The 26710-nt window shown below is 35.2% G+C and overlaps 1 protein-coding gene across 1 annotated transcript in view; it reads left to right on the top strand.

Moving 5' to 3' along the window:
- Positions 1–26710, top strand: part of LOC111142132 (transmembrane and tetratricopeptide repeat containing 2) — a 429660-nt gene that overhangs the window by 276862 nt on the left and 126088 nt on the right. The window contains exons 5-8 of the mRNA XM_022495112.1: positions 2486–2571; positions 3053–3237; positions 4362–4440; positions 21937–22058. Of these exons, the coding sequence (XP_022350820.1) occupies positions 2486–2571; positions 3053–3237; positions 4362–4440; positions 21937–22058 (472 nt within the window). The remainder of the gene's footprint in view (positions 1–2485; positions 2572–3052; positions 3238–4361; positions 4441–21936; positions 22059–26710) is intronic.

The raw sequence follows: 26710 nt of genomic DNA, 5'->3' as shown, positions 1-26710 counted from the left end.
GGAAGAGGAGTTACAGTGTCACAAATGCAGTAGTTGTGTGGGCCATTCATAGAAGCCCATGATTTGGGAAGGGTTGATACTTAGAGCCGGAACGGGATTTAGGACGTATATGGGATTTGAGTCACTGGACATTTATACTATTGATTATTCTGAAAGGAAATCTGAGTCTGAGGAGAAGAAGAAATGGTAGAGGTGGAGATTGGACAAAGTAAAGGTTGTAGAGGTTTTTCTTCCTTTCTGTGCTAAGGGGCACATGAACATTTTTTTGTATTTTTAAGGCAAAGGGAACTGTAAGGGACAAAGAGATTGAACATATTAGATAAAAGGGGGCTCATGGAAAGATTTTGATTCCTAAAGGAGGTAGAAAAAATACGATTAAATATCTTGATGGTATTTCTCCTCTGGTACCATTAGCCTTGTATCAAAGGAGAAGGACCTTGTTATCTGAATCTCAATGGAAAGCGATAAAGGCAATTAAGGTGGTAGATACGTTTCTGAAATGAGATAATGCATATGAGCTTAGTTAACCGGAAATCCAGCGTTTTATCAATAAAGTTATTATTGTGGAGAAAAGTATTCCTTTTACGGAATGCATGTGAGTCTTCTTTCTCTTTAACAGTTTTACCTTTTTTTTTTTTTTAAGAAGAGACTCAGGTCTTTACAAAGAGTATTGCATCCCTTTTCTCCATTAAATTTTTTTTATGAGCATTGAAGTATAGTTCACATACAGTGTTATAGTCGTTTCAGGTATATACCTACTTTTAAAGACAATTGAACATTTTTACAAACTCTTGAGTACTGCAGGAAACTTTGTTTCTAGCAGCTAAAAAGTATACTCAGCAATAAAACATATCAATTTCATGAACAAATTGTTGCTCAAGGGATGCCTGGATGGTTCAGTTGGTTAAGCGGCTGCCTTCGGCTGGGGTCATGATCCCAACGTCCTGGGATTGAGTCCCACATCGGACTCCTTGCTCGGTGGGGAGCCTGCTTCTCCCTCTGCCTCTGCCTGCCCGTGCTTGCTTTCTCTCTGAAAAATAAATAAATAAAATCTTTAAAAAAAGTGTTGCTCAAAACTTTTTATAGACATGTATATTTATGTATCTACGTAAGTGATGTTTGGTCTATTCAGGTGACTTTTAAACAACTATTAGAGTTAGTGAGGTTTGGGTGCCTGGGTGGCTTAGTCAGTTCAGCGTCTGACTCTGGATTTTGGCCCATGTCCTGATCTCAGGGTTGTGGGATCAAGTCCCATATCAGGCTCACAAGGTGGGCATGGTGCCTGCTCAAGAGTCTCTCTGCCCACCACCTCTGCCCCCAAAAGCGAAGGAAAAGAAAAAGGAAAAAAAAAAAAAAGTACTAGGTTAAGCTTTGCTAATGATACGAGTGGGCAGACTTTAATTTTGAAATGATTTTCTTCGATATATTTTCAGTGCTGCCCATTAAATACTAAGGTGAGTGTTTTAAAAATATTCTCCAGAATGATAGTTTTTATCAGGAGCCTGCTCATTTTGCAAAGGCCTCAGTAGCGGGCAAGTGGACTCTGCAGTTTGAGGTTGAGAAGAGCAGTACTCAGGCTGGATAGAGGTGCCAAATGTCTATAATGTACTCACTGATTACAAGAGAACAGGCATAAGCCAAAAAGCCTCTGAGAGAGCTTTCTAAACTTAGTCCTGCTCTCTGACACTGAATTTTCATGGATATGACTACAATTGATTGTGATTAGGTCATAAGGGTGGGGTCTGGAATGATGGGTAATCCCTGTGGCCACTGCCTAATGGGCTTCCTCAGGAGGCCCATTGCGGGGTCTGAGGGTCAGGAGGCAAAAATGTGTCTCACAACAGTGAAGTGAGATTTGCCCAGTGTTCTACAATTCAGACTTACTTGACTGAATCCAGAAACTAAGGAGATAATAATGTGGATAACCTTCAATCTTTTTCTCTGTTCCTTTATGGCATCTGATTAAATTCTGACTCTCTTTATCCTATTGACCCAGATTACCTTTTGTCATTCAGGCAGTCACGGTGTTTCCTCAGTAATGTGGTTAGTGAGAGAGACACCTCATGTTCTCATGTTTAAATGTGTGTGTGTGTGTGTGTGTATGTGTGTGTGCGTATCACTGCCTTAGACAAGTTTCCTTTATGAACTGATGAAAAACTGTGCTTGCTCCAAGAAGAAATCCAGGTGGTTTGTCATTCCAGTGGGAGAGAAAAACTGCTGGAAAGGGAAAAGTTCACTGGGGGTAAAGCGCTCTTTGAAAATACTTCTTAATACTTTCTAATGCAATATAAATGTAGCTGATACCTCTCCAGTGTTTTCTCTCCTGAGGAATCATTTCCTTCTATTAAGAATTTGTTTTTATAGTACCAGGTCAGCATTTTTACAGTCCCTTTGACCATTTTTATTTTTGAAATATAAAATACAAATTTGTGGTTTTATGGGTAGTAATACAGTCCTTCTCCAAATTTCTATTTTCCTCATGCAGAGGGTTACTTCTACAGGAGAACAGCAGGTTTGCAGAAGCATTACATTATTACAAATTGGCGATCGGAAGCCGGCCTACCCTGGCTTGTAAGTAATAATTCAAGTTCTTTGAAAGCACCTCTTTTTTTTCCGCTTCTTTATCCACGAAAATTATTTTGGTGACTTACAGCCTCAGAGAGAAAAAAACATGCTATTTCTATTTCTGAACACTTACCAATCAGATTATGAGCCTCTACCAATTACATCTTTCTCCATTTAATCAAGTTTTAATATCCATTTATCATTTTTTACTATATTAAGATAATGAAACTTTTATTCATCTAGAGTTCAAGCTGAAAATATTTTGAGCTCTTTGAGGGCCAAGCCTACCCACATAGTTTTCATTGACACCTGTAGTCCTTACTACATTGTTTGTCCCATATATATTTGGTCCCTGAGTATTTATTTCTTGATTTTCTCATAAAATCAAAACTAATCCATAGAAAGTAAGTTGGAATAAAGATAACTTTATTGTTGTCACAGGGTACATCATCTTCTCATTTATGTTTCCCCTTCTTTCCCCCCTCAGCTGCATATTTAAACACCGGTATTATTCTCATGAACCAAGGAAAGACAGAAGAAGCTCGACGCACGTTCCTCAAGTGTTCTGAGATCCCTGATGAAAACCTAAAGGACCCTCATGCACATAAGAGCTCAGTTACCAGCTGTCTCTACAACCTGGGCAAACTCTATCATGAACAGGGACACTATGAGGTCAGGCCCAAACCCCGGCCTTTTGCCTTCCCCAGTGTTGTTGGTCCAAGTCTCCATATTTTCCACCCTGAGATCTCATTGCAGAGACATTATGATCACTTCAGAAGTTAATACGAGTTTTTACTCAGATAGTTTTATGGTGAAATTCATTTGGAAAAGAACCTCTGCTAAACAAAACTTAAGATTTCTTTGCTGTGAATTTCTCAGAGCACTTGTGACTCTTCTAGAAAGGGATGTTAACATGCATTGTGTCTCAAACTTATTTGCTTATTAGTCTGTTTGATTTTATGACCCAAGACAAGTTATTATTATTATCTCATTTCCAGGGTTTGGTGTTAAAAAAAATACATTGCTTGTACACTTGGGTATTAAGGAAGTGATTTGGTGCTAATCCTACCCATTTATTTTAATTATTTTTACAATAGTAATAAAATGAAAATTAATTTTATTTTTTTAATTGGGGTGAGAGGAAGAGTAATGGAGATGGGATGTTGCAGAGGAAGCTGGGAGGTGTGTGTACTCTTTCCCTTACAAGAAGCAAACCTGCATGGGTTTCTTCTCTAACATTTAATATTGTTCCTCCTTACCTTTCTCTCTGTCAAACCCATACTCTTACACCATATATTAAGACTGCAATATAAGGATAAAGATACTGTTTTTTTAAATAATTTCATTTTATAATCTCAGTAGATCTCAGTAGCCAGAAGACTATTAGTTGCTGTTTTGTTTAGATCCTATTTGGTTGTCTGGCTCGAAGTAACTATAGATTTCAGATGATTTTGGGTAACTTCCAAATGTGATTTTTACTAGTTTTTTTTGTTTGTTTGTTTTTGTTTTTGTTTAGCTGAATCATCTATGTGAAGTGGAAACTTTATATTTAAATAAGCTTTGGCAACATTTGACTGCTTGTTCAACAAAAATTTTATATGGTCTTCTTCACTAACTGGGGTGAATATTTTCATTCATGAAATTGGAGTAGTATGACATCAAAAGACAGCTCAATTATTTTCCTTTAATGAACCATTTTAGAAATAGCAATGAAAGGTTTTGATTTTGGAAGGATGTTATTATATCATTTGTAGTGAATATCCCTGTACTTTGTCTCTTTTTGTTTCCTGAATTAGGATGCCCTTAGTGTATACAAGGAAGCAATTCAGAAAATGCCAAGGCAGTTTGCTCCACAGAGCTTGTACAACATGATGGGTAAGTGAAATGTAATACTTTAACTCATTTTTCAGAAATTAAAAGAAATTAAAATCTGTGCTTCTGTAAATAGAATTCTAATAACTCATATCCTTAATCCTCATCCACACATACAGAAAATCTTATTCACAGTTGGGTGATATACATTCAAATTTTCACAAAAACACGATTTTTCTTTTCTTTCTTTTTTTTTCTTTTTTAAAGATTTTGTTTATTTTTTTGACAGACAGAGATCACAAGTAGGCAGAGAGGCAGGCAGAAAGAGAGAGAAGGAAGCAGGCTCCCTGCTGAGCAGAGAGGCCCGATGCAGGGCTTGATTCTAGGACTCTCAGATCATAACCTGAGCAGAAGGCAGAGGCTTTAACTCACTGAGCCACCCAGGTGCCCCCTATTATTATCTTTTTTTTTTTTTAAAGTAAATTCTACCCCCAGTGTGGGGCTCAAACTCATGTCCCAGAGATCAAGAGTAGCTTGTTCTACTGACTGAGCCAGCCAGACACCCCAGCAAAGCACTTATATTCTAACAAGAGCTAATGAAAACATATCAACATGGTGATTCTTAACAAATTGGCCACATCCCAGAGTTGTTGCAAGGTACGCACAAACCCATTTGGATATTGAGTATTAGCTAGACTCTAGAGATTGAAAATGGTGAATAAAGTTTTATATCTTAATAGTTTATCGAATTCAAGTTAATACTTAATAGTGTTATTTTCTGAATCAGAAGTTTCCCCCAAATATACATGGTATGATTTAGAGAGTTATGATTTTGAAGATGAGAATAGAGAGTCATGATTTAAAAGATGAGAATAACTGAACCAACTTGTACGGTTTTCATTGATAAGGTTTTGGATCACAGTAGGTTTTTCAGAGTATTATTTTAGAGTAAGAACCGTATGTGAAGAAGGTAAATGTGCTACTATTATCATTCCTTTTCTACGTTGAATAATTAGTTTAGTTGTCTTATTAGTCAGATAGTATGTAAGTTAGGACATGGATTTTTCTAGGTGCAAGAGGTCAGGATCTAGAATTTCTAATGAAATAATCCACCTATCGTCTGTGATTGCTCTGTGACTGCCTTATATAGTAAATTGTTACCATATCTGTTTGATAGTAGATACCACTGAGAAAACTGCCTATTCAGTATGTGACTCTTGGAAAAGAATCCCTACAGTTTAAAATGCCCTGCTGATTGATTAGCTTTGCTATTTCCACATAAAGGAGAGGAAAAAAAGTTGCTTTTGTCTTCAAATCAAATATTTTTCTCCAAAGCACAAACTCACAAACTCAGATTTTTCTTTTCTCATTAAACTTGGTTAAGTTGTTTACTATTTCTCTGCATATAAAATAAATGAGACTATGTAATCTTTCAGATTATTTGATGCTTCTTTTTTTAAATAATATCTTATTGAAAGCTAACTTTTAAAAAATTTTATTATGTTATGTTAGTCACCATACAGTACATCATTGGTTTTTGATGTAGTGTTCCATGATTCATCGTTTGCCTGTAATACCCAGTGCTCCATGCAATACATGCCCTCCTTAATACCCATCACCAGGGTCACCCATCCCCCCCCCCCCACCTAAGTGGTGTAAGGTGGTATCTCAATGTGGGTTTTGATTTCTCAAACTCAACACCCAACAAACAAATAATCAAGTCAAAACTTGGGCAGAAGACATGAATAGACACTTCTCCAAAGAAGACAGACAAATGGCTAACAGACACATGAAAAAATATTCGTCATCATTAGCCATCAGAGAAATTGAAATCAAAACCACATTGAGATACTACCTTACACTACGTAGAATGGCAGAAATTGACAAGGCAAGAAAAAACAAATGTTGGAGAGGATGTGAAGAAAGGGGAACCCTCTTCTACACTGTTGGTGGGAATACAAGTTGATGCAGCCACTTTGGAAAACAGTGTGGAGGTTCCTCAAAAAGTTAAAAATAGAGCTACCCTATGACCCAGCAATTGATGATTCTGTGATTTGAGAAAATTGATAGTGGCTGTTTGGCTTGAGCACACACAAAAAAATCCCAAACCTTTCCAAACTAGAAAATACATGGCTAGGAAACATACTCACTTTCTCTTTTTCCTAAATAAGAAAAAATTCAGAAATAGTTTAGAAATAGAATGAGGCACAGGTCCGTAAACAGAAAAACAAACAAACAAAAAACATAGTTTGGCAAAGGTCAATATTTTCATTTCTTGTGTCAGGGAATCCCAGCCCCCGGTTAGCCCATAGAGCATTGGAAGGATTTTTCACTCATGTGGAAGAGGGCCTGGGGTAATTTTAGTTGTGGTTTCTTTTCTCTTCTCTTTAGTATAATTACTAAATTACTAAATTTCTCTTCTCTTTAGTATAATTACTAAAAGGTTAAAATCTAGCTTCATTAAGTGTTCTTTTGCCATCATGCTCTTAAGAATTAAAGCAGTAGCTTTCACTCTCTAGCATTTTACCATCAATCTATCTACCCAGCCCACTTACCCACCCATATACGTGTCCATAAAGCTTTGTGCCTAGTGTATAGATTTGTCAGTTGAATTAACTTTTCTGTATTAATGCTGGATAGTTACTCATGTCAAAATGAATATTACAAGGATTGTTTTCTGTAGCTTTCTCTAAGGAGGCACAGTGGTTTTCATTTATGATTTTATTTTTAAGGTGAATGCATTGGAGGACCTTCTTCCCAATTTTCCTGAATTATCAAGTAAGATGTCTTTCTTTAAATGAGGAAAGACTCAGCTCCTTGGCAACGGACTGCATCTGGCATCTTTATTGTTAATAGGAAGTGTGGTACTCACTATAGTTAGTGATTGCAGAAAATTCATTCAATTATTTTATGCAAATAAATTTGATTGAAAATTCAGCTGGTACCTTGGGATCTGACTCTCATATGGTTACACAGATGCTGAGCACACACAGGCAGCCAACGATAAGTGTGTCCCTGGGGTTATTGCTTAGTCTTTTGTCTTATTTTTCATCATAGAAAGAGGTCATTTCACCCAGACTCTGAAAAGCACTCTAACAATTTGCAAGGGGAGAATTCCAATATAATTTAAGATTCCACATTTCTTCCGTAATTATGGTGGCTGCCTTCTGTTTAATTTTAGGTGAGGGTCTATCAGCTGAGCAGGTTTCGTAGTTCCAATTGTTCACGAAACTATAATTTTCTCAGAGTGAGTTCACCTCCTAATCAAATGGGTGAAATCCTCCGAGTATTTGCTTTAACTCCTAATACATTTTGATTAGCCTCCATTTGACAAGAGAAAAAATGGCCCGGGAGATAAGCTGCCCTATCAGTTCATCAGTTTCATTAGTCTGTCAGCGTGTGCTGATTATCCTATCAAGTTTATCAACAGCCTTGAATGTGTCTTCTAATTCCCACATTTACATATTATTAGTGCCCTTTAGGGATCAGTGATGGATTATAATGTCTGTCTAGATTCAGCCTGTAAGTATGCATTTTTCTCAGGGCTCATTCAGTGACACTTTCATGACCACCGACCCCCCCCCCCCCCCCCCCCCCCCGCCAACAACCAGACACTTGTGTTTATATATACAAATATTCTCCTTTTTCCATTCTGTTTTCTAGTTTATTTGGAGGTTAGGAGCAATAAAGGAGTGTATGTGAAAAAATACAACTATATTTGAATGTTCTTTTTAGTGTCATAACTCAATTCATTGCAGTTGCTTTTTTAAAAAACAAAACCAAACTCTCTAGGTCTTTGCCTTTTCTCATCCTTTGAACATTTTATGAGAAACTTCTATTCTGTATGCTACATGCCAGTAGTCGACTTATCCTGAAACCAAATGAGCATATTTTCCCATTTGTGTATTAACAGAAAATAACAAGTTTGATTAATTTGCTTCCCAACTTAAATGTTTCTATATTTTATCCTGTGGGTTTTTTTTGTTTGTTTTTGTTTGTTTGTTTTTTGTTTGTTTTTGGTTTTTTTTTTGTTTTGTTTTGTTTTTGATTTTTGGTGGCAATGCCTAAGTAAACTTAAAAAAAAAAACTATTTAAAATATATTTTCATTTTTCTCTTTGATATCATAGAACCATAAAGGAGATCCTAAGTATTATTTTATAAGTAAATAAACTTTCAGCTAGGTGGCTTTTGTAATTGGCAGGGCATTTGAATACATGAAATAAGAGATCACATCACAAAATAACTGTTGAAATTGCTCCTAGCCAGTTCTGTCTTTATTTCTGTGGGCCTCAGTTTCTTCTTGAGACAATAGCTAGGGTTAAATGAAGATTCGCTATGGTATGAAGTCAGATAGGTTCACATTATGGCTTTGACACTTAAGATAAGTGACTTTGAGCAAAATACTTAACTGAAGCTTCCCTATCTATAAGATGGTCATAATAGAAGCATGAGTTTGAGGATCGATCTTAGTGAAAAGTACAGCATTTTGGACCAAATGCCCAACATGGTGGGTGTTTCATATTACCGTCCATTGTAGTCACTGTCTTTTCTGAAGGCCTGTAAGCCCCAAAAGTCTTTGGTTGTATTCTGTCAGGTCTTTTTATATTTAGCAAAGTGAGTATGATTTCTTTATAAAGAAGATTTTGTCTTAGTGATGACATTCAACAAGGATTGCGTTTAGTTCTGTCCTGTCTACAGTTTTGGGTTTTTTCTCATGAAGTTCATTTTCCTTTGTCTCTCAGCATCCACAGTCACAATCCATCTTGTAGCCTTAGCTATGCTAACCTGAAGTGAAACAGCATACTCAGCTAATGCCCAATTGACTTAATTCCATTAATAGAGTACACCCTTTAAATTAAAATTGTCATATTTAGGTTAGATTTCTTCTCCTTTCCTGTCAAGACATATTTTTTCCTCTGAACTTAGTAAAACTTTTTCTTTTTTCTGACATCCATTGTAGCCCTTGATTGAATCTTGGTTTTTCCTCTTCTCAAATTATATTTTATTTTAGGATCATAGAATGTTAGAGATGGAAGATTCTTATCTTGAAAAGTCCTCCTAATATAATCTCTTTTACTTTATGAAGTAGGAATTAATACCCAAAGAGTTGAGCTGATTTTTTTAGGATTATAGTTTGCGTTGAAACCAAAAGGTAGTTTTTAAAGATTTAAAAACTTTTTTCTTTTTAAGGATTTTATTAATTTGAGAGAGAGAGAGAGATAGCCAGAGAGAGCATGAGTGGGGAGGAGAGGAAGAAGCAGGTTCCCTGGGGCTTGATCCCAGGATCCTGAGATCATGACCTGAGCTGAAGGCTGATGCTTAACCAACTGAGCCACATAGGCACCCATAAGATTTTTTTAATTTTTATGTGATCTCTATATCCAACATGGAGCTCACACTCACAACCCCAAGATCAAGAATTGCATGCTCCGACTGACTGAACCAACCCAGCACCCCAGAAGGGTAGTTTCCTGATTCACGTTCAAATGCTTTTTCTATTTAGCCCTTGTGTATTACTGAAGTTGACACATTATTTTCTATGTCAATATAGCTTTTATTTACCAATTTAAAAATCAGCAAAATATCTATAGATGTATATGTCTTATTCTTTGTCCAAATACATTAAAAACATCTTCATTTTTACTAAGAATGAGAAAAACACCTACAAAAATGAAATATACAGGATATTAAAATTTTTTTAATGTAGGATGATTTTTAACCATCTTCAGTTTTTCCTTTTTCTCTATAATTGTTTATTTACCTTATTATATATATGAAAATATTGCTTTTGAATATTCCTGAGATTATGGAAAACTAAATTAGACTGTAACTTTAAATTACTTTTATCACTTTGAGTCCTTTCAATCCCAAAGGTCATTTTAAGCCTATTTACTATTTAAAATAAAATTACTTGGCTTTCTCAATGCAAATTAATTGTTGGGTTAATTATATTAGCAATTTAGGCCATTTCATCTGGGTAATATATCTTGAGAACAAAAGGGCATAATGTGTTGCCTGGAGTAAGAGAGAATCTAGAATTATTGCCTTGCCATTACAGTGTATAATTGGTATGTTCAGAATAACCTCTGTGTGCAAAAAAAATGTTTTCTAAGTCACAAGTGCTAGGTGGAGGTTACAGAGGTGGTAGTGGTATGACATGAAATAACCCATATGGTTCCTGTTCTCATGAAACTTTCTAGGTGATTTCACAGTTGGGCTGGAGCTCCTCAGTACCTTTCCTTAGTATGTTAATGCCTATAAATAAGAGGGAAAATTATATTACTCTAACTCAAGAATATTTTATCTATAACTTTAGGCTATGCTATGTTGTCTGGACCAAACCAAACAAACTGGAAAATCCTCTTTTTTATTTCTAATGTGACACTGGTTGTCACAATTTGCATACATATTTATATTTTCCTCTTCTTTAAAAAAAATGTGTTTACAATGGGTAACATGCTTTTTATGTTAGAGAGAGATTATACTTTTCTTCCATGGGAATGGCAGGATCCATTGGTGTCTATTGCCTTATTCCCCTTTATTTTGATCTACCATTTTGATTCTCTTATTCCTGAAAATTTCTCATTTTTTTAACACACATCCCTATTACTTATGAAATCCCAGCTCAGTGATAGAAAATATATTTTTCTCCCTCAGCCTGTAACTAACAAATCTCTTACATGTATAGATTTGAAATTGAAAGGATGTTTTCTCCTCATATTCTCTAGTAAGGAGGGAGGAATCTTTTTAATTTTCAGTTTTGTTTTAAAAACCCCAGCTCTTTAATTATGAGAGATTTCCTTAAATTTTATTGAGCCAGTCAGAGAGAATGGGGAAAGAAACAATGAAGAGGGGACACAGTGAATTTATTAGAGCAATTTTTGGATCAAAAAGCTGGTTCAAACTTTAGAACTGTATTTTTAAGAAAAAGACCTATGAAATAAAAGAGCCAAGTGTCATAAATGGCTACTAGTGATCTTCAGATTCCTTATTCTTGGGTGAGAACTGACACACAAAATGTCAAGTGCCCTTCCTGAAAACAACATGCAAAAATTCTCCCTTGAAAATTTACCCCAAGTCCACTTGAAATAGTGTACATTACATGCTGAATTCAGTTGGTAGAATGGCTATAAATGATTCTGTTTTTCTCTCAGCCTTCTGTATGTCTAGTTTTTTTTTAACTGAATCATTTATTTTTGCTGGATTATTCTAATGCATGTGTGTGTGTGCCTCACCTTGTTTTAGAATCCATTTAGAATCAAGATATTCAGAATAGATTTTTGATGTGGTGGTTCATATGCTTAATGTTTTCTTCTGTGACTGGCTGTTCTTAAGTGGCTTGCTCAAGACATTTAGCATGCTGACTGTGAAAGAAATGGTTTTCAACTGTGTCAGATTTGAACTTCACATCCTTCAAGTGTGGAAGCATTAACACCCCGGTAGTGTTAAGCTTTTTATACCATCTGCTTCCGCTGTTTTGAGTTCTGGTGATTTTCCTATGATTGCTTCCACTGGCACTCTTGAAAATTAGTGAGTCAGCCCTACAAATATGAGCATGACCATATAATTGGATTAGCCTTGATCTATGTACCTCCCAAAAGATTACGGACTTCTAGTTTTTAAGATAAGTCTCTTTATTGCACTTTGCTTTTTTTCATTGTCAGAAAGGACAAGACCAGGAGATCAGTGTTAGGTGTGTAGTTTATGAGTCCAGAAAAGTGAAATATAAACCTGAGCAATTTTAGAAGTTCACTTCGTAAGATATGGAACCAACAAGAAAAGGAAATCATGAACTTTTGGCTGTGTATCACAAAAGAATAAAGATATAAAATATATGTTCAGAATCTGTAAAATTTTTTTTTCTCAAAATTCATTTTACATTATAAAACTGCAGTGGTTTAATTTTCTTCTTTTTACCATTCACTCTTGGTACAGATTCTATATTATGTGCTATGGTTACAGACATTAATTTGCAAGGCATTACTCTGTGCACTACAGAGGCCAGCATCTAGTTCAGCTGCATTAAATAGGTAATATATTTTGTTTAAAGTTTCAATTAAATGCAGAACCAGAAGATATATGGTCCCTATGGGGAGTTTGAACACTTTCATGCCAATAGTAGAGTTGCTAAGAATCATGCTTGGTCTAGATGTCACTTGCTTTCCTGGAAATATGATATGAGACAGTTGATTATATTTCATTGCTATTAAAACCACATGAGCCCACCTGTTACATTAATTCATACTTTTGCCAGTTTAGTGGTAGAGATTGAAGTTTCAAAACTTTATTTTTAAATTGAGTTATAAGGAAATGAATACACTCAAATTAATGCCTAATTATATCCTTATTCTCTGATTTCCAGAGTTTCACTATTTCTCCTTGAAAAAAAAAAAAAAAAAGTTTTCTGATGCTTCAGTAGGAATGAAGAAAAAAAAAAACAACATATATTTTACTCTTTTATTGGGCAATATCCATGAAGTGAATCTTTTACTCAGAAGTAAATATGTATTGGCTTATTCTTTAAAAAATTGAGGTGATGTTATGTTATACTTGGGAAATTAACTAGACTTAAAAATCTGCCATTCTTAAAAGATGCCAGTTTTGATAACATTTAGGTGAAATGGGTATAATCCTGAGTAAGAAGAAAATCTTGTTATAAGGGATACAATTTTGAAGGTCAGTGTCAAGGAAACTGTAAGTTGAATGTATTTAGAATAGTCAAGTAATACAAATAAAGTTTAAAATTAAACATTACTTTGGGTGCCTGGCTGCCTCATTCGGAAGACCATGTGACTGTTAGTCTCAGGGTCGTGAGTTGGAGCCCCACCTTGGGTGTACAGATTACTTTAAAAATAAGTACACTTAAAAATAAATGAAATTAAATACATTAGTAATTGTATGTACTTTGCTGTGTATGTATTTGTATCTGTTTTTCCTAAGAGGTAGGGAAAGACTGTTTTCTACATAAAAATCAATCATTTAACTTCCCAAATGAGCTGTTACTTAGTTTTAATTTTATCTACACTGATAGAAGCTATTGTTATACTCAAATTGAATAAAGAATTAAAAAAGAGCATACAAAGTTTTCTTCCAGAATGTAAGTCTTGTTTGCCAACATGTTACCTATGGGCATGGAGTTTTTGAGCTGTTCTAGAATCTTATTTTCAAATAATCATTACAAATAGGGTGAATTTTTAAGTACCTGACATATCTTAGCAAGTACTATTCATATAAAAAAGATAGTATAAAATAAATTATTCATTATGTATTGTAGAGACATATTGCTTGATCCAGAAATACATATGAAATACATTCCCAAGAAGATAAGTGTAAATCTGAAAATGCTTTTAATTATACTCTCCTGACATCTTCCTGCAAATATTCAAGTCTTATTTCTTGAAATACCATTATTTTCATTAATTCTTTAAAGGCTTGTACAACATTTATTCATTCTTTTAACATTTTCCAGTGTAAACTTTGATTTTTAAAACCTATTTTAGCACTTCCTTGTATTTCTGCTGATCCCTAATTATTTTAATTGTATTAAGCCATTTTACTTACTCCAGTGTAGTTTTTTTGAAAACAGTATTTTATTTTGGGGGAGGGATCATCACCTCCACCAACATGCACATGAAAATGTACACAGTCTCATTTTCTATATTTTGGAAAATTCTGAGCATTTAAAAGGATTGGCTCCAATATTTGTTGATTACTTTTAGTGATTTATTTCCCTGAAAACATAAAGGGGATTGATTAGCCTAAGCAACTCCAGGATCTCCAGTTGCATGTAGAGAAATATTGACACAGGCTTCTGGCTTTTTTCCAAGTTAACTTTTGATGGCATATCAGATGTTTCCTGTATATAACCTTAACACTAGAAATTAGGAACCCTTTTAACTTTCACTGAGGTTTAAACACTTTCTTGATGATACGTTTTGGTTTTTGTTTTGTTTTGTTTTGTTACTTAATGAGATGTGTATTCAGTTTTTTCCCTGCATTTCTTCTTTTTGCTTATAACTAAACCTCTCTGGCTTACAGGTTTCTTCTTAAGTTGGATGCAGTAGGACTTGGTGAAGCGTTAACATGTTGAACCTTTTCATGACCTTCCTTAATTTAGACTCGTATTTCATTTTACTTCTAATCCCTTCACCCCGGTGGAAGAAGTGATAATTGTTGAAATCTGGTGTCAAATACAAAACAGCCTCTAATTTCTGTAACCACTTTAATTTCTTTCTTTATCTTTTCCTGCTCTGTACAGTAGCTACTGAGCATTTCCCATCAGAACTAGTGTATTTAAGGCAACTGGACTGTATTATTTTACAAGGATAAGATCAGGCCGAGGAAAGGACTAGGGTGGGAGTGTAAAAGATTCACAAAATTTGACAACCTGTAGTTATAGTAAGTTTATGACATATATAAATAAAAAAAGCCAGACTCCCTAAGGTTTCTATGTTAATGCCAACACAGCGAAGTAAAAAGTGAGAATTAAAATCACAGCAAGGGGGCGCCTGGATGGCTCAGTGGGTTAAGCTGCTGCCTTCGGCTCAGGTCATGATCTCGGGGTTCTGGGATCGAGTCCCGCGTCGGGCTCTTTGCTCGGCGGGGAGCCTGCTTCCCTCTCTCCCTCTCCGCCTGCCTCTTTGTCTACTTGTGATCTCTCTCTGTCAAATAAAATAAAATCTTTAAAATCACAGCAAGTTAAACCCTTGATGTAATAGGCTCCTGATGTCATACAGTTCTGTCAGACCACAGATTCTAGAAAAAGAAATTACTTGGAAATTTCTCTTCAATGACATACTTGGTAAAAACACATCTAAATCTTAAGTTGGTACATAATTGGATCAATTATTTTTCAGGTGTTTATCAAGACTCTTTGGAACCAGAGGCTTCTGAACTTAGGTTGGAAGACAGATAAAGAAACGTAGGATTTTGTGTCTGGCTCGACACATCTCCCAGTCTGGTTTGAGATCAGGAATATTATAAAAATAATATTTTATTATTAATAATAATAATTAAAGGGAGGGGACTTGAATACATTGTAGAACTGACTACTTGGATAGGTAAACTCAATTTTCTAAAAATTTCCCTTTTAAATTGATTCATAAATTATAGTTTAATAGCAATAAACATTTCAGAAAGAATTTTATCAAAAATTTGACAAAATGATTCTAAAGTTTATTTGGTAGACTTAACAGGAAAATAGAGCCAAGAAAGGATAGAGAAAAAATAATGGGAGAGACATGCTCTACCCAATATTAAAATATCAGAAAAACCTATAGTAGTTAGAGTAGTGTTGTACACACTACACACGATTAGAATTTACAGTTTTTTTTAGATAATGTAAAATTAAATGTTGGTGAGGAAACAGAGTTGATTGGGGACAATTGATTAAATGATGCTTGCAAAAATAAAATTAGACCTCTCTCACATTATATGACAGATGTATTTCATATGGAATAAGTAGCTAACTTTAATAATAAAGCTACATAATTAGAATATATGTCCCTATTATAAAGAATTTTTATGCGTAAAAGGCAATGACAAAACTACAAAGGAAAATAATTTGCATAAATAAAAGTTAAAGTAGTCTGACATGAAAAACAATTTTGACCTTCTTTTGCATATCAAAAGGGAAAGGTATAGTTGAAAAATGGCTTAAAACTATAAAAAAAAAAAAATCCCAATGACCTACAAATAAAAAATATTTGTGGCCAAAAGGTTGTGGAAAAAATTTGGAAAAATATATGAATTTGAAATGATAGCTTTTTTTCTTTTTCAAACGGACATTTAAAAATGTATCACAATCTCATTTTCCTGGGGACTTAGGAAAGTTGTTCTCCTTATATAATATTTGTGGAAGTGAAATTGGTACCGTATTTTGGTGGGCTGAGTAGGGAGTCCCACACGGGCCTCCATCCCAGAACCCCTGAATCAAGACCTGAGCCAAAGGCAGATGCTTAACTGGTTGAGCCACCCAGGCACCCTGAAATTACCTTTTTAAACACAAAATAAATGAAGCATAAGTACTAGAAAGTTTTGTGTTGTTTGATGTGCTCTGAAACATCAAATTTTGGAAACTTAAAAAACACGTTTCCTTGTCACTTGACTGTAAGTACCATGAAGGTAGAAATGAATAATATCCCATTAATCTTTATGCTTACCATCGTACGCATTATCCATGATGGTTACCCTAAATTGGTGTGAGACACAGCACTGAAGAGTAAAAAGAAACTTTTACAACTACTCAATTATTATAAATTTTGAGTAAAGCATGATCACTTTTGGTAAACATGGTCACAAAAGTTGGGGATTTTTATTTTTTTTAGTTTTTTTTCAAATAAGGAAATGGGAGATAGGAGAATGAGATGAAAACAGTTGAAAGGTACAGACTTCAGTAAAAGATACATAAGTTCTGGGGAAGTGATGTTCAACCTGATGGCTACCATTAATGCCACTGTATGGCATATTTGAAAGTTGCTAAGCAAGCAGATCCTGAAAGTTCTTATCACAGGAAGAGAAAATGTTGTTTTTCTTTTTTAAAAACTGTATGTCAGATGATGAATGTTAACTGAACTCATTGTGGTGATCATTTCACAGCATACGAAATCAAGCCATTGTGCTCTCCACCTTAAACTTAGACAGGGTTGTATGTTAATTATATCTCAGTAAAATGGCCAGAAAAAAAAAAAAAATAGAGAATCTAAACTGAGTCTTCACACGGAAATATACTACTGAGCAGGGACAGGAGAAACAGAAGGTAACTCTAGCCGGTATGGGTGGTATGTCCCATTACATACTCTATTCTTTATCTGCAAGCCAGAGCTGTCCAGTAACTTGAAACATGAGAATCGGTGAGATCTGGGCTATTACATCATCAATAATCCAGCATTCTTCCCTTTAAGGAGTTAGCTTTTTCCTGCGTTGTTTAGACCTAGGGCTTTTTAGGGAGGGAAGAGTGACATTATTTGTTCTACATCTGAAACTGGTTTATATCTGCTTGAAGCCAGCCTGGAGATATCCAAATCCCTTTTGTCTGCAAGTGAATCGGAAATAAATCTGGGTGATGAACCTGATCACTACATCATCACAGCAAATCTTCTCATTCTTATAAAAGTGCCTCTATTATGTCATTTTTTTTTTTTTTTTCAGGATGAGAAGGAAAAATAGTCATCATTGCTTCTTTCCTCCTGGGTGCTATAAACATTTTTTTCTATTATTCTAAGTTAAGAAGAATTACCGCACCAGAGAAGATGACTTAAATTAAGGCCACTCCCCCCACTCTATTCCTGATCAAGTTTTTTCACTTCCTTCTTTATTGAATGTAACATTTTCTTTTCTTATGGCCATTTCTTCATAGGATTTTTATGATTTTAATATTTTAATCAAGCTTGAAGGATTACATATATATCCTTCTCTTCTAAAACTGAATCCACTGATGACACTTTTTGCAGTTATTTTATCTCCTCTCTATTTTTTTTAATAGTATTTGGACAGAATGGTACAGTAGAAGGAGCTAGAGAGAACCCTGATCTGAATCCTGAATCTGGCATTTGTTTAGTTTTGAACCTTGAACAAGTTGCTTAATCTCAGTGAGCCACGGTCTCGTCATTTGTGAAATGAGACTGATGTTAATTACAGCGTAGGGAATAATAAAGTATAAATATGTTTAAGACATTAGTAGGTATTTGATAAATAATCAGGTTTGTATGGTAGGCAGCTTGATGCCTTGGAGAAAAACATGAGCTTTAGAGCCGTTCAAACTTTTAGAATAGGGTTATTAACTGTCCTTGAGCAAGTCATTTGTAGTTCCTGAGCCTTCCTCCTCATCCATAAAATGGGACCTCTAATCCCTAGTACGAATTAAAAGTGAGAAATGTGACGCTTCTACATTTTCAGTGGTAGGTGCGTATCTAGTTCTTGTCAATATATTGTTTGTTCTCTACATTTCTATTGAGTCACTTTTTTTTTTAAGATTTTATTTATTTATTTGACAGACAGAGATTACAAGTAGGCAGAGAGGCAGGCAGAGAGAGAGGGGGAAGCAGGCTCCCCGCTGAGCAGAAAGCCCGACGACCCTGGGGGTCAATCCCAGGACCCTGGGATCATGACCTGAGCCAAAGGCAGAGGACTTAACCCACTAAGCCACCCAGGCACCCCTATTGAGTCACTTTTAAAACATATTTAAATTCATCCATTATCTTTTTCTTGCATTTTAAGGTTTGCATCTTGATTTCATTACCACTTTTATAGGCTGCTTTTGTGTTAAGATTAGCCGTAGAATTCAAGTGCATCTCCTAGGATCCATATTCTCCTCTTTAACAGTTGAGTAACATATGCAGCATAAGTATTTTTAAAGGTCATCTATAGATTATTATTGTTCTTCTTTATTCCTTTAATTCTGTAGATAAGGCCAAGGCACAGTGAAATGATCTTGATGGGCAATGTATCACAAGCTAGAAAACAATTTTCCAGGAGTGAGAAAGAGTATACTTTTCCCCTGAGCCAGGAAATTGACAAGTTTGTGATTGTTCCCTACAGCAGGTTAAAGCAGCGTGCTTGGAGGTCAGGTCATCCTCGGTTTGAATTCCAGCTTTACCACTTTCAACCTTTAGGACTTGGTTTTATTCAGCCACCCAGGTTCTGAATGTTCTCATCTGTAAAACCCAGGGAAAGACATTCACTAATAAAAAATGAGATTCGTGTATAAAGCAACTAATATAGAGATTGGAAATCATTTCATCTTGCAAACCAAATCTGAACAGTTAGTTAGTGGTAGTTGAATGGGAGTAATGTATGAAGGCTCCTCGTGGGGCTGAGTGAGAGAACATTCTACACGTCCGAAGATAGAGATTGAGAGGAGTAGGTGCTCATAAGTCAGGCATGCGCCCCCTATGGCTTGCTACCCTAACTCATAATAAACATTCAGTGAACGATTATCATGGTTATTACTGAGATACAGTGAATGATTACGTGAAGTGTTTCTGAGAGGTAATGGGTAGTACCTAAGTAGGCTGGTCATTTACATTTTTCATATACTGCCACGAGGCATTATTACATTATATTTCTTATAGCCCTTTCATATTTCCCCATCTTACAAGTTTTTCAAATGTGGATTATTACTGAAGAAAATGAGCCAGCCACTAATTATTTAGCAAGTTAGTATTTCATCTCAAAATAGCTTTTAATAATAGATTTATGACTTGGGAAAAATAGAACACTTTGTGAAATGATCTTCAGACAACAACTTAAATATACACATTTCAGTCTCAAAACACTATGGAATTGGGGTTCTCTCACCTTTTTTTGTACAGAATACTTACTGTTTCCTATTCTACAAATTAGCTGAATTTTTAGAAATGAAAAGTAGAAGTTATGTTAACGGTAATGATGGTACAGCTTCTATAAGCTGACCTGGGAGCACTTGAAGACCCAAACGGGCATTTCAGGCTGATTCCAGACAGAATCTCTAATCCCTCCCATCTTTTAATTCTAACTCTGACTTTAGTCTGTGTTTTCTACTGGCTTTAGAATCCACTGTAGAGATCAATATTTAGGTATAACTTGCCATTAGTTGCTTTAAATTTATCAATACTTTAGGGGTTATTGCATTTTTGTTACATAAATCATACTTAGTATTTTTGTAGTATGAAGAAATGGTTTGCTTTTCCTAAAAAAAAGGAAAAAAAAATTACTGTTTGGTTTTTTGGGGAAACATTCGTAAGCTCAACATGGCAAAAAAGAAAAAAATCTATTTGACAGTGTTTTCATTTTTATAGAGATATTTTAATAGCAATACAAAATTACAGAAATGCGAAAATAAAAAAAAAATTCAAGACTAATCCTACCACCACGGTGAGCATTATTGTGTATTCCATTTTTTTGGTCTTTGCTTCAGTATTTCTTGCCATGCACACAAGTACTCTGTTTAATCTAATCAAATTCTTAAATGCAAACATATTTTAAGTTTTAGATTAAAGGAAAACATTTCCAACTATCATTTTCATGACAGTAGAGTTTAAGAACTGTTCCAAGAACTAGAAATACATTGATGTGTTTGAGTAGTATGTACAATTTCGTGCATATTACAAATTTGTCACCAGTATTTTTTACTAACGAGCCAAGCAAAGGGCACTCAAAAGGTCAGGAGACTCAAATCAACAGTACATCAAACATATCTGTATTGACAGCACTGTGGTAAAACAAAGAGAAAATGATTTAAATAAAAGGAAGCTAGTTCTCCCTTTGAAGCAAAGATGTATAGCCAATGTGGGTAATATATTTAGGAAAAGCCTCTGATTATGCCTCTAAATGGAGTAAGCTGTCATCATTATGATTAGTTAAGCTATAAATGGTCTGCTTGGCAAATAATTCAGGTTACCAGTCTATTACCTGTTCTTAGAAATTGAGGTACCGTCTATATTTGCAGTGGTTATTAAAACTATAATGCTTAGCTTAAATACACAAATCAACTTAAAATATAATATTCTCATCAGGTAAATATTCTTCTGTACTATAAGCAAATAAGGGAGAAGGGTAATAATAAGTAGAGAACTGATAGACTTTTGGCTTTATTTCCAGTTTTTTAGTTTTTGTTTTTCTCTTGCTTGTGTTAGTGGAATGATCTTTGACAGGTAACATTTGCATAACTTGGAAATAATAACGGATGGCTGAAAGGCTTCAGACTAGCTTTGTATATAGTACTGGGCATGCTGAATAATTATCATATATTCACTGGATTTTCCAAGTGATACTCAGAAATTTTATTAAAATATAACCTACAAATGATTTCTGAAAAAAATCTAGCACCAATACTTAATACAAAATATTTCTCACTCCTCCAACTAATCTTATTTTCTCAACAATGTTGTAAATCTTGGCAGGACCTTATTCTCTTTGTCTAGGTCTTCATACTTCTCTCTACTTAGTATTTATTCTATAAATACTTGAATTTCTGAAGGAATAAATGAGGATAAAAAATACTTGAATACTTAAATACTTGAGTTTCTAAAGGAACAAATGTGAATTAAAAAGAACAACTGTACATAAGAAAGAACAAACTTATCTTTTTTTAAAAAGATTTATTTCAGAGAACCAGAGCATGTGGCGGGGGGAGAGGCAGAGAGAGGAAGAGCATCTCAAGCGGACTGCCCCCTCCAAGCTGAGCACAGAGCCCAGTGCGGGGCCCATTCTCACAACCCTGGGATCATGACCTGAGCTGAAATCAAGAATTGGACGCTCAATCAGCTGAGCCACTCAGGCACCCCCAAACCTATCTTTAGGAAAAAGAAAAAGACAAAGAGCCTATGCTTGTGGTTAAAAACCAAAGCTTTATTAGTTACTAAATTTTTAAATTTAGCCATTTCACTTAATCTCTCCAAACACAAGTTTTCCTATTTGAAAAATGGAAATTCTGATGACTTTTTGGGAATCAGATGAGATAATGGGTGAAAGTCCATGCCAGAACATCTGACATTTTATGGAAGGGAAACATGATGTGACTCCATTGCAGCTATTGGAAAGCTATATCCTCAGGTTAATGTTCATGACTTTCTTTCCAGGTGAAGCATACATGCGATTAAGCAAACTCCCTGAAGCAGAGCATTGGTATATGGAATCATTGAGAGCCAAGACTGACCACATCCCTGCTCACCTTACCTATGGGAAACTGCTGGCTCTAACAGTGAGTAACTACCTTCCTTCCTCACCCTTCAGAAGCTGGTTTTCTCCATGCAGACTGAGGTGGATAGAGTTTAAGGTCCTGGGTCTCAGTCAGTTAACTCCGACTCTTAGGAGGTAACCACTGTCAGATGGTTACCACTGTCAGAATTCTGTGTAGAACCTGTAGACAAATGTGTTTCTGTAGGGTTTGCCATCGATAAAATGTGGTATGTCATGATCCTTGATGTAACTTAATGGAAAAATAGAAATGGTGAATCCCAAATATGGATTACATAATGAATTTGTCACAATAACAATATTTGTGTAAAGATTATGTTCTGTAAACCACCATTAGCCCCAAATTGGCTACACTGTGGAACAAGGTCTGATTCTTTCCAAAGAGCCAGCATTATGTAAGGCTTTGCATGTGTGTCAATTAGTGTCACCTGGAATTCCTACTGATTAGAAATCATTCCATGAGAGCAGCAGAGCCATCATTTGGCCACCCACTATGTGACAAGCAACCTTGGAGGCCACATTCTCGTGGATATGGTGTTACTTTGAAGCATAAGAAGTTGCCGGTATTCTACTATGGTGACTTAGAAAAATTATAATTTTATGTGTTACAAAGTAATCTTAATGTCTTATTTTACACTAGAGGGGAATTGTTCAAACTATTTAAGGAAATTTTTCTGAGTTTATCCAGATAATAATAAGTAGTGGAACTAGCCTCCAATCCTAAACTGAATCTATTATCTGTGCTGTTTTAGTTATATCACCTAATCTCTCTTCAATATTAATAAAAATAAATGACTCCTAAAAAAGCATAGAGCAGAAGGTCAGGAGACTAATTCTGGCATGAATTTATAGAAAAGTATCTTATAATTATGTAGAAGAAATAATATTTTATTTTCTACCAAAGATGGTAGACTAAACACCTAAAATTATTACGTAGCCATTTGAAGAGACCACTAAAATGCTATTAATGAAATTATGTAGGCAGACTGAGTAGCCAGAAAATACACTACTAAAATACATTAAGATATGCTTAATAAAATAGATACACTCTTTATGCATAAGTGAGCTCAAAAAGTAGTGAGACAATTTCCTAGGGGCTAGCAGTGAGGGGTAACTGAATGCCAGAACAGTAAACAGTGGCTGATTTTCAGCTGATTTGGGATTACCAGTTGCAGTAACAGGAGGGAATAGACTTTTTGTTTGTTTTTCATTTTTCTGGAATAAGAGACAAAGCTTTGGACCAATGGAAGGCCAGGGATTAGATACCTAAATAAAGGAGGAAAATTCACACCTTCAGTGAAAGAATAATCTAAAATAAGTTTGCCTACTGATATCAGAAGGCAGCATGAAGGTTTGCCTATCTCAGCATCGGATTTGAATGGAGAAGGAATGAGTTTGTACTACTGCCCTCCTTTTGTCAGGTTTTGAGTTTTGAATTTACTTGCATGATGATGAAATTCCTAGACCAAGAAATTAAATAAAAATCAGGCCACTAAAAAATCTTGCTAAAGAAGTTACTGAAGATGTCCTTCAAAAGAACCCAAATCTGGAAGGAGTTGCTGAGTATGTTGCAAAAAGAAGGGTGAACAAAGAAATGGTGATCATGGGGGTAAAGAATCATATTAAATATTATAATAAATATTTATAATATTGAATAAAATATTGAGAAGAAATAGCCCCACAGGAACAATGAGAATGGTGGGGGAAATGAAATTTAAGCTGATTTTTGGAAGTCAGAAAGTGGAAATTGGTTTGTCAGAACAGAGTCCACCATCTGAAGAGACTTTGGGATAACGATGAAAAGAGGTCTTACGTACTCAGAAAGAAACCCAGAGAGACTCAAGACTTGAAGGCAGTTTGCATGGAAGACAGTGAGTTAAGGAATCTTTATTAAATGGGATAATCAGCTGTCATCTGTGTCTTGAACAGTCAGGTCTCTCCTATGTGTGCAATGTCAGTAACCAGGTACTCAATGTCCAAGGCAGGGAAAAGGCTTATAGTGGTACAGCAGTTGAAAAAGAGAGGTTCATCATTAGGACAGCTTGCACAATCAAAGGTGAAATGCAAAGAGGACTAAAAAGATTGATTCAGTGTCTTCCAGTGGAGTACCCAGATTGTCAGTACCCCTCCCCCACCACAAGCGGAATATCAGCAATACCAGAGTTTTCACTCACCCAGCACTGTACACACACACACACACACACACACACACATACACACACACACACATGCACACACACACCCCACTGCCCAAGAAATTGTTTGAATTCTTATCTGGAGAAACGGAATCACTATAGAGAAAAGAAATCCATATACCTACATTTGGAGACCACCTATAAATGGCTAGCGCCCAAACCAGATGCACCAAAGTGAATCTTTGCCATCTGGGAAGCACACCTATAGCTAAGGAACTCCATTCAGCTTTTATTAAATAGCTTTTAAACAACAGTGGGCAAACAAGGATTGTCAATCATATTTAGAAAACTTCAACTGTAAAATATTGGAACTGAAGCAAATTATTAGGAGAAGGAAACTGGAGGAAAGAGAAGAAATTTTTTTTTTTTTTTTTTAAATCCTTAGAAATGGAAGAATGCATGGGTGGCTCAGTTAGTTAAGCCTCTGCCTTCAGCTCAGATCATGAACTCAGGATCCTGGGATCGAGCCCCGAATTGGGCTCCCTGCTCTGTGGAGGGCCTGCTTCTCCCTCTGCGTGCCGCTGCCTCTGCTTGTGCTCTCTTTCCGTAAAATAAATAAATAAAATCTTTAAAATAGATAAATAAAAATAAAGTCTTAGAAATGGTAACATAGCGTTTTTTATAAAATAGGATGCCATAAAAACATAAATAATGAAAAAAAAACAGGAAACAGCTTTTAGTAATTAAAAAGATGATGGCAAACAATTTTCATTTAAAAGATAGGAGAACATGGGCACCTAGCTGGCTCAGTCGGTAGAACATGGGACTCGATCTTGGGGTTGTGAGTTCAAGCCCCACATTGGGTATAGAGATACAAAATAAAATAAAATAAAGATGGGGAAATCTTTCCATGTACAAAAAAATGAAGCAATAAAGAATATGAAAGAAGAGATGAAAGAAGCTAATATGAAGGCCCAATAGAGAAAGAACAAAGGGAAAGGAGAACTTTACTCAGAATTGGATGGTATAAGTTGCTATTTCTGTCATTAACAGGATCACTATTGGAAAAAAATTTGTTTTACCATATAAAAATCTTTTCATTTCCTATTCTAACAGGATGATAATTCACATAGTTGCACTTAAGAACAGAATTCCTATCTACCTCTTACTACAACTGCTGTCTTTGAGATATTCTTATGGAATTCAAATGGAAACATTTTTAATTAGATTGATAAATGGCCATCTTCAAAAAAATCTATAAAAGTTTAAGATGCCTGATTTTTTTTTTTTAAAGTCATTTAGCAAAGAAAAAAAGATGAAAGCGCAAATGTACTTAATTCTGAATATACCTAGACCATGACACTGCTTTGGATATAGAAACCATGTGTTCTTTTTTTCTTCTTCATTTCAAGCCTGAATATTTTAAGGTTCCTGTACCAAAAATATGATTTTACAGGCTGCTTTATTTTCTAGAAGGCATTTCTTTAAAAAAACAGGATTTAGAAGTTTTAATTTACTGAAACATATGGAAGGGAAGGAAAGACTCGTGCATTACAATCCAAATTTTAATTCCCCCCCACCAATAAGACATATAGTTTCCGACTAGCTGATTAGATGAAATACAAGCCTTATTATGGAAAAGCTTAAACTCACAGTGCCAAAACCCCCACAACCATCTTTAGCAGTTTCTTTTTGAATTATGAGATTTGGCAAATTTCTTATCCCAATGGATTGCCTTTGTCTAATTTTGGGTTTGTTGGCCTGGTAATATGCCTTTGACTTAACATGGAATTGGCAAGATGGAAAATGCCACACATTTTGACTTCTGAATGCTTTAAATATATTATGAAGTGGAATTGGCTATTAGTCTCAAGAGAAGAGGAATAGAAATGGGGTGTGGTGTTTTTGCTGTTTGGTCAAAACTGACCACAGGCGAAATATGTAAAAGTGACATGCAGCTAAATCAGCATTAATCTGTAGTATAAAATTTATATAAGAATTATATTTAAAAGAGAAGTTAAAATGAAATGATTTTGGTGGCTTAATTACGGCCCGTATGTTTTTTATACAAATTTTTCTTTCAGAATTTGTAAGTATTTATGGTATTTAGAAAAGTTCAAGTCAATTTTGAGTTTCCCAGAATGCTTTGACAAATTCCATAGAGCAAATTTTTTTTTATTCCCCTGAAAAATGTCCTTTGTCTCTCTCTCCCCAGTTTTATTACTTCTGTGAAGTCTTGCCTGAGTCTTTCAAGCAATTATTTTTCCTTCTCTGTACTTTCCTAGCACTGGTTTGAGTATCTCTATAAGAAGAGCACTTCCCAGATAGATGGCAGACGTAAATCTACATCTTTTGACCATAGACACGGAGGAGGAGCTAACTTTTCACTTATTTATTTATTTTTTAATCTCAGTATGTCCATTTCACTATATTGGTATAATTATTCCTGTAGTCTCTTGTACCTCCCAGTTTTTAAGTTATATAAGGACTGGGTACGTGACTGACTTTTTTTTTTTTTTTT

This window comes from Enhydra lutris, unplaced genomic scaffold (genome assembly GCF_002288905.1).
Source record: "Enhydra lutris kenyoni isolate GAN:26980312 unplaced genomic scaffold, ASM228890v2 scaffoldscaffold7, whole genome shotgun sequence".
Classification (NCBI taxonomy): domain Eukaryota; kingdom Metazoa; phylum Chordata; class Mammalia; order Carnivora; family Mustelidae; genus Enhydra; species Enhydra lutris.
The sequence above is the reverse complement of the archived record's forward strand: the minus strand, read 5'-3'. Positions and strand labels throughout refer to the sequence as shown.